Source organism: Sylvia atricapilla, chromosome 1 (assembly GCF_009819655.1).
Source record: "Sylvia atricapilla isolate bSylAtr1 chromosome 1, bSylAtr1.pri, whole genome shotgun sequence".
In the NCBI taxonomy this organism is placed as follows: Eukaryota; Metazoa; Chordata; class Aves; order Passeriformes; family Sylviidae; genus Sylvia; species Sylvia atricapilla.
Window position 1 is genome coordinate 39,785,789 of NC_089140.1, and position 9,481 is coordinate 39,795,269.

A 9,481-nucleotide genomic window follows, 5' to 3' on the forward strand; every position below is an offset into this window, starting at 1 on the left:
TGAAAATTACTTCTTGGTCCAAGTCATCAATGACTCAACTAGTGAATATGCTCTGCTGGACTTGTTCACAAGCAAGGAAGAAGCAGACAGAGATGAAATAATGGAGTTTAAAGTCCTGAGTGAGGGAGAAAACAAATATTAGAGCATACAGTGCACAATCCAGCACATTGTTATAACATGGCACTTCAAGAGAGCAGATTTCATCTTGTCCAGGGATCTGCTTGGCAGAATCTCCAGAAGACCACAATAGAGGGTGAAGGCAAAGCCGGTGAGTACTGGCTGACCTTTACGGATAACATCCTCAAAGCACAAGAGTTCAAGCAGGCCTGACAATGGACCAGTGTGAAAGAAAGGGAACCTGTGACTGAGCTCAAATGCAAACAAAATACATGAAAGGTGGAAGCAGGAGTGGGAGGAATATATCATTATCTAACTGTGCAGGGGTGGAGTTAGATAAGACAGAGTTCTGTGGTGGTTGAAAGTAAAAATGGATGCAAAGGGCACTATGAAGGGAAGAAAACACACTTTTTTTTTTCATTAAAAGTGAAGTTATACAGCGGAAAGAGAAAATAAATCGTTGTACATAAGGTGTTATTCACACAGCATCTGCTAGCTATCCTGTACTTAAAAATCTAGCCATCCTTTACTTAAAAATGTAAGAGAAGATCTGAAGATTAGGGCTTCTAAATGCAAACTGGAAATCTGATCAGTTAGCAATAAATGTGATTTACTAGCTGTATTAGCTTACAACCCTATCTAAAAGAAAGAATCACACATGTTTCCACTTAGCTTGATTTTTGAGATCCACAACACAGCATCTCAGCATAGAATCTCCTGACATAGCAACACAGTTTTTGCACAGAGAAGCAGTCACAGTTGAGAAATGGACACAAACCAAGATTCTATTACAACAGCTCAGTGAACAGATTTGCTTCAACCTCTTTCTGTTCTTTAGTAACAAAGACATACACGCAAAGCAGGCTGATTAGAGATTCTCTACTCTTCTGATTATAATATGTTAGTGACACAATCAGTGTGTTCACAGATGTTCAGAGCAGCACTTTTTATGAAAGCAAATTCTTAACTTTTTCTAGCAAGGAATTACTGGTGTCATTACCCCAGCCATAAAATAGGTATTCACAATAACTTAGCTGCCTTTTTCTTCATCCCAAAATAGATCCCAGTCAAGCCACAGCCAGCATATATTTAGTAGACATTACTCATGGAAAATGAAAAGGAATCAGCATAGTGCAAAAATGAGTAAGGGAAAAAATAAATCTTCACTTTATATTTGAGGGAAGCATAGTTTTTTAAGACAGTATTTCCACATACACACTCTAAATCCATGCCCCCATAGTAAAAACATATTAACTGAAAAAACCAGCCAGGTTTTCATACAAGTCCTCAGTTCACCCCACATGCAAGCAGATCTCAGCACTATAGCTGCACTGTAAAAGCAACAGTAGCAGAGGGCAGAGTAGGTCAAACAGCACAATTCCAACATACAAGGGATGCTTCTCTGTAATTCCCACTTCCTCTCCACAGTTTCCACCCACATGTCTCATTCACAGGAAGCTCCAGTTTGTTTGGAGGCAGACTCCAGACATTCTGTTAAACTGGGGCAACAGTTTGACAACAGGTGCCCAACCCAGAAGCATCTACTTAAGTTAAAAAAAAAACTCCTTCAATCTGTTTTCAGTTTTAAAATATTCTGGTATTTCAGGATACTATCTTAGCACTATTGCCAAGAAAGTAAGTCTAGATGCCTTACAGCACAACTATATCTTATGAAAATATCAGTACTCATTCTGTATAAATCGTAGAAAATTTAAAATTCCAATTAGTTTGAATAACAAAAGTCCAACCAACAACAACAACAACTCTGAGCCACAAGACATCTCAAAATCTCTCACACTAGGATTCTGGGAAAGATGACCTATACCTCACAAAGTATAAATATATATTCAGAGTTCAAATGAAGATTTGAATAAGGTTCTACTCTTCAAGCTGGCATTGTGTTAATCCAAAATCATCTTCAAAGCACAAGACAGAAGAGTGGGGGAAAGGGAAGGTCTAGGTGGTACATTACTAAGGATATAACGCAGAGGCAGAGTCAAACTCAAACTTTTAGAAAAGAGGATACTGAAGGAAGAAGATACAAGGTAATATGAGTACAGCACTGGGAATGCTTCTGCTAAAATGGGACTTGCTAGAATTAATAAGCCAGTGGTATTTCAAGGTCATGAAGCACTCCAGCATTACTGAAATAAGACAACTGATGCCAGTATATCCAAAAAGACAACCATTCCATTGCACAGCTTTGAATCATCTTGGGTTTTCCTCCTCCAGTCCCTTAAACTATCTCAAAAGATCAAAAAACTTTGAGCTAACAGCCTTCCCTGGGCAGAAGTCACAAGAGCATCCAGACTCAGATACACCACTATGGATCAATATTCCATAACTTTCCATTCAAAAAGCTACTTCAGGCAACACAAGGCTTCACCTCTTCACAAAGGCTACACAGCTCTACTTATGTGACACAGGACCATTTACAGAGACTGCTTTCTTTTGTGGAAATTACAGTTTTGTTTTTTTTCTCCACATTTATTTAAAACAGAACACCCTTCCTGCTGTACAGTCCTGGCACTGTTATTGGAAGAATAAAACATTAAAGTCTTCTCTGTAGGTAAGAAATGATAAAAAATTGTACGCCATCCTCCAAAGACAAAAATGACTGAAAACACTTTAAGAAACAAAGTTTCCAAACTTAGGTAATGAGACACACAGATACATAACTGAAATGGCTCCATCTAGTGGTTAAAATGTACATTTTATAAGTTTGTAAGTTGTTTTACACACTGTCCAGTGCAGAGAATTTAATTCCCTGAAACAAGGAACTCTGAGGGTGCCACATACAAACACAGACTCTTAGACACAATAATCCCTTCTAATAACTGTTGAGACATTGCCAGCAAGGTAGATTTTGAGATTTGGGACATTTCAAACACATGATGGTCTTTTTTAAAATAATGTAATATTTTCCTCTACTGGTAATTTTGCAAATATAAATTTAGAAATGCAAAAATTTAAGAATACTGTAAGATCCTGTAAAGAATCAAAATTCTCATTTTTACCATTTAACCGCAATTAAGTGGTACTTGGTGCTCATCTCTGTGTCCGTATTTACAAAACACTCAGTTGAACTTTATTATTTCATAATCACTATTTCAAAACATTAGATGGACATCTATCTTCATGTTTTGCAAAAATTCTGATGTGTCCCTAAACTTCATCATTTCTGAATGTGCTACCAAAAACAAGACAATATTCGTGGGAGATCTTCTCTAGCTAAGTTTGAGTATGCTCAAAGTCAAACTCTGGTTTTTTTATCTAACACTAGTTATAGAGCAGTTCTATTTACTAAGTATTACTACTGCTTCAGGGCCACTAAAAGGTCCTGTGCAACAGATACCCTTGCATGAGGGGCATCACCATTCCAAGCACAATGAATTTGGTGACATGTCAAAAGTCACCTGCAGAAGCAGATAAATGATATGGATATAAACCAAAAATTACTCAACATGGTTACACCCCCGCTTATTCTTGACAGAAAAATAGACCTACTACAATGAAGCATAATGAAAGCTCTCAATTAACACAACAAGTTCTGACAGCCATGGGTACTTTTCAAGAACTCAGAAGACTGCCAGACATACACTTAAAAGCTTACAGAGGCCCACAACACAGTGCAAGCTGTACGAGGTACGCTCTGTACCCAAACAGCACAACCCAGAAAAGCAGCTTGTCTCTCCAAAGTTATAGCTTCAAGTCTGCAAGGCTGGCAAGCCACACAGCCCTCTCTGATCAGGGCTATTTAGCTAGGGCACTGCCACACAGCTGTAACTGTATGGCTTTAACTTGTGCAGAGCATTTGTTCAGCCAGATGCCACAAACTTGTGGGGGAGGAGAGTTCCTGAACAGTCCTCAATTATGCAGTACAAACATACCCTCGGTTACCCTTGTCCAGCCATAAAGGGGAAAACATCAGTTTCAGCTTACTATGCTAGCAGGGAAAGAAATTTGTATGCACCAGCATAATACTCTTCAGAGACCTGTGCTTGGCTTAACATCACAGAAGCCCACGTTAAATAAGACAGCAGAGGACGTGACCTGTAACCCACCTGATAATGTGCATGCACAGCTGTTAAAGAAAATTTGAAAAGGTGTAGTCCAACCACCACTTGAGAAAAAGCACTGTGACACTAATGCCCTCTTCAGTGAGATAAGGCAGACCACAGTACTCACTGGTTTGATTAGGAAAGCCAGAAGGAGATCCCTGGAAACATGCCCTTCTCCAACAGAGTCATTGCAGTTCTGTCATCATCTACAGTAGAATTAATGATAAAAACAGATGTGTTTCATTGAAAGAAGACACAAACAAACCCTTCACTTAACTATACTGCACGGTCTACAACCTTGTGAACACTTTGAAATACATGAAGTAGTATCAAATACTAACAGAAAAAAAGTTTCCATCTACTTTAAGATACAAAGTATTTTGAAAATATTACCTGCAAACATCTAAAGGCAGACCTGCACTGCACGATCCTTGAAAGAAGCCCACGAAACTAAGTGGTAATGAACACCATAATGACAAAAAAACTAGAAGCTACAACTAACATCACTCATATGCAGTATCAAGCATTTTCAATATCATAACTGTAACTGTCCAAACTCACCACTCTGTATAGAAAACAACCTACCACGTCCCACCCCTATTTTACAAACCCAACAAGAATTACCGTAAATAGCTGTTGAGGGAAGAGGAAAACAAGACAAGCATACAACTCCTCCTTACACTCACAGCCTCCAGCTGTTTCCAAATCAGATTTCCTGCGGCTGTTGCTCATCCACTTACTAACCTCAATGTATCTGTCTTCCAACCCTTGTCCAACCTCCCCTTCAGTTCACATGTATACATAGTATAGCAAATACACCTGTGAATCCCTGCACTGAGTTTCTTTGTTTGTTCTGAACTTAGCACCTAAGTCTGATTTGACAGTGTGCCTCCTCTTCCATGTTCACCTACTTTCTCCATAGGAGTTTTATAGAGCTTGACCTATCACTGTTCCATCATTTCTGCTAGGCTGGCAAGTCCTACGGTTGAAATCCTTTAGCATCTTTGAACTAATTAACGCCTTCTTGTTATCCAGTGAATGTTTCCAATAATAATGCATCCTTTCTAAGATGAGGGGCAGAACATCTTAGAGTGTGTAAGCTATGAAAGAACCATGGAGTTATGCAGCTATGTATCTTTTTCCTATTGCATTTTCTAGTCATCCCAGATGCTCTGATCATCAGTTGCTCTCTGGTTGTTTTAACTCGCAGGCATTTGTTTCACCTTGCCTTCCAACTTTCAAGTGCATATTACCACTACTCAGGTTCCTCAAAACCCAAAGTTCTAAACATTTATTCATTCTCAGGATTTTTTTTGTATTTTTGATTAACTAAATGCGAGGGGGAGGGGGCAGCATGTGACTGACAGAAGTGCTCCCCCATAAGAGCCATCAGACCTTAACTCATTACATATCTAATACTCTATAAACACAGAAACAACACTGGAGAAAGGAAGAAAGGAATTTTTAGAGACTCCTCTCTTTGATTAAACTTCTGTACTTTTAAGCCACAGCAATGAAGCTCTTAGACTTGATCTGAGACTTTTTTACAAAGTGCTTCATCTTATTGAGATGCTTATTTCTGAAAAAGTTACATACATGTAAGCAGCTCCAGTAAGCTTTGCTAGCAGGAAGGTAGCCTGTATTGTCAAGAAACACAGAATCAGAAAAATTAAGTCAAGCGTAGTCAAAAATACTCAATCTTTTTGGATTAAGTAGCTCCCCTGCCTATAAAATTACACCTCTTGCACATGAAACCCACAACAAATCCAATACTGCTATACTATGCAATCGCCCAAAACCCAGCACATCCTGTCTTTCTGTAAGGCATTTACTTCACGTGTTTTCCCTAGAAATTGGTTTTTTTTCAGTTCTTACCAACTCTTCTGGCCTCTCACTTTTCTAACCATTTCAATTCCACTGGAATTACGTCCCAAATACACTTTGGCACCAAGGTCAGGTATTGCTGTTGAAAGTAAGCCAATCTGGACCACTCCAATGAACACCTCTGTTCGAAAACACCTGCATCAAAATGACCATTGCCATAACACAGCAGAGTTGTCTCAAAAAAGTTGATTTCTGTTACAACAGAACCTAAATTACTGCTGCCAGGCCAAAAAATGTGCTCAGGGCACACTGACTTTTATGACATCTGTAAGACTCTTTTCATTTGGTTACCTAAGGTAACCATTACCTTAGGTTGCATCTTCCACTGCAACCCCATACTTGGAGCTCGAAGTTTTTCAACTCCCTCCACACAGCTTAGCATCTCTTTACTATTTGTCCTGCCAGCTAAGAGATACCTCATACAGAGGAGGAAGACAGCTAGAACAGGTATTAAACCTATGAAGCCGTCTACTCTTACACAGAACCTAACGTGAACAAGTAAACATGAATTGAGACTACACCTTTTCTACAGCAGTGACAAGATGGAGAAACAGTCTAAAACACATCTGCAAAACCTTTTGATGTGAGCACAAGCATTAACTTGTGAATGTCAACAAGACTGTAACATTTGCAAAATCCTGCCCTTTGACCCACTAAGTTATCACGGTCCTGTTATAACAAAGGAAAAAACATACTGAACAGACTGATGTCACAGGAAGCGAGCACTTCATTAGACTGCCAATTTTATCAAACGTGACTCAAGTCTCTCCTTGAAGAGTAACGGAAGATGATTGAAAACTCATGTGTTTTCAGTGTTATTTCTCTGTCTGTCACAGCAGTCTTTGTGTTACAAACTACACATCCCTCCTCCTCGGGCACTGAAGACCAAACCCTGTGCGACACCTTTTTGGAAAGGCCCTGAAGGAGAACATCAGAGTAAGAGCTCAGAGGCTCATTAACAAAATCCAGACCTTGAGTCATCTGAAGGGAGGGGAAATTACAAGCGTGGACCACATGTATTTTTCAGCGCACAGGAAGGCAACACATGCCTGCTTCACTGAGCCACCCGGCCCGAGAGGGAAATGAACCCAAGTTCCGTAGTTTTTACCCATCTCCCCCTCACCAACACTTCCACTCCCCGGGACCAGACACCGGCCGGGGAAGCGTGCCCACCACCCGAGCCGACCCCGCCGCCGCGCAACACGAGGACAAGGGGAAGCTCGCCGCTTGCATGTGTGCGCACTTCTCCCTCGCCCAGGAACTCGTCAGCCAGCGGGGCAGGGAGAAAGGCGAGGCCAGGGGCGGCCGCGCCGCCCACCGCCGCCGGCACAAGCCCCGCGGGGCTCTCACAAAGGAACGGGGGGGTGGACGGGGCAGCCGCGGCCGCCGAGCGCACGGAGCCCGCGGCCGAACAAAAGGCTCCGGCCCCGCCGCCGCCCCCGGGGATGGGCGGGGCGGGGGGACACGGCCTCGGGCACGCGGCCGGCACGCGGGCACACCGGGCGGGAGGGGCCGGGGCCCCCGGTGCCGAGGGACCCCCGGTGCCGAGGGGTCCCGCCGCCGACGGCCGGGGAGCCGCGGCAGGGCCCCGCCGCGTCCCCCGTGCCCCGGCGGGAGGGCAGCGGGACGACCCCCGGGCAGGACGCGGGGCGGCGCTGCCCCGTGCCGGCCCCTTTGTGCGACCCCCCCCCACCGCACCGCACCCCCCGTTACCGTGGTGAGCAACGGTCTCATCTGCTCGCCCGCCCGCTCCTCTTCCATCGCGGCGGCCGCCGAGATCGCCCGGGAGGACAGAGCGAGAGAAAGGACGCGGAGCGGCGGACGAACGGCGAGCTGGAAGCGGACGCGGTGGGCTGCGCTGCCTGGCGGAGGCGGGCGGCGCCGGTGCCCTCGGGACGGGGCGGCCGCGACTGCTCCGCCGCGCCGGGGGCTGAGCCCGGACCGCCTCGGCGGCGCGCCCGCTGCCCCCGCCTCGCGCCGCCCGCCGGGCCAATGGCAGGCGGCGCAGCGCGGCACGGCCCCGCCCCGCCCGCAGCCGGGCTGCCGGCGGCGCGGGGCGCGGGGGCGGCGCGCTCGGTCCCACGCGGAGCCGCGTGGCGGGCCCGGCTCCGCGCGCCGCCGGGAGCGCCGCCGGACACAAGGGATCAGCTCCCGGCTGCCCGTAACTACGGCTGCTTGATGCTTGCCTGCCTTTCCTTCCTTCTTTCCTTCTTTCTTTCTTTTCCTTTCTTTCTTCTTTTTTTTTTTTTTTTTTTTTTCCTTTCCTTCTTTCTTTCTTCCTTTTCTTTCCTTTCCTTCCTTTCTTTCCTTTCCTTTCCTTTCCTTTCCTTTTTCCTTTCCTTTCCTTTCCTTTCCTTTCCTTCCTTTCCTTCCTTCCTTTCCTTCCTTTCCTTTCCTTTCCTTTCCTTTCCTTCCTTTCCTTTCCTTTCCTTTCCTTTCCTTTCCTTCTTTCCTTTCCTTTCCTTTCCTTTCCTTTCCTTTCCTTTCCTTTCCTTTCCTTTCCTTTCCTTTCCTTCCTTTCTTTTCTTTCCTTTCCTTTCCTTTCCTTTCCTTTCCTTTCCTTTCCTTTCCTTTCCTTTCCTTTCCTTTCCTTTCCTTTCCTTTCCTTTCCTTCCTTTCCTTTCCTTTATTATTTTTTTTTCTTTTTTTTTACACCCTTCGCACTTGCCGGTAACTTCTGCCAGACTTTTACCACGCAAGCTGAAATTTTCCATGCCAGGTGCCTGCCTCGGGCTGATTTTTTTTTTTTTTTCTTTCGGAAAAAAGTAACGAAAATAATTCAGTCGTTTCCAAAATACTGTTGTTTGCCCTTGCATAAATAGTCCAACAATCCTTGATTCAAAGGGCTGGGGGGTGGGAGGGAGCAGTGTCAGTGTTGTACTTCTGGCTGCCCCTGTAAAGCTTGGCTCCAGTGAAAGTTTTTTAGAAACAGCTTGTTAACACTTGTCTAGTAGAGATAACTTTGCCTTGTCTGCCTCCGTAAAAATTACAACCTCCTTAGGCTCATTCAGTTGTGAAACACCTTGAGCTGATGGGGCTGATCATCCACATGCAGCAGGTGAACCATTTCTTCGTGCTTCTGGTTCTTGGCTGCATGCTCACGTTGCCGTGGGGGCTCCTCCTTCCACCTACTCCCAGTACACTTTATATACAGATTGCATACTGTGGCTCCTTTTTCCATCCTGACACTCTGCCTGGCCTGAGGAGGCCTTTATTTGCCCATGGCTTCTGGACTGAGCTGTCACTGGAGCTCTAACACAAACACGGGGATTTGATGGGCACCAGCAGAGCAGAGAGGCCACAAAGCTCCACAACGTGCAATACAGCCAGTTCCTGGATCACTTTCGGGATGCTTTGGGCTTAGCGTTTGTTACATACAGTGTCAGAACTCTGAATGGCTGGGAAGTGTCAGGAAGAAA

General features: G+C 44.5%; 1 protein-coding gene across 3 annotated transcripts in view; it reads right to left on the minus strand.

Annotated features, from left to right (window-relative positions):
* SLC4A7 (solute carrier family 4 member 7) overlaps positions 1-7,823 on the minus strand; it is an 87,645-nt gene extending 79,822 nt beyond the window's left edge. For all 3 annotated transcript variants that reach the window (XM_066320094.1, XM_066320119.1, XM_066320112.1), the window contains exon 1: positions 7,776-7,823. In XM_066320094.1, coding sequence (XP_066176191.1) covers positions 7,776-7,823 — 48 coding nt within the window. The remainder of the gene's footprint in view (positions 1-7,775) is intronic.
* Between the last annotated feature and the right edge of the window lie 1,658 nt (positions 7,824-9,481).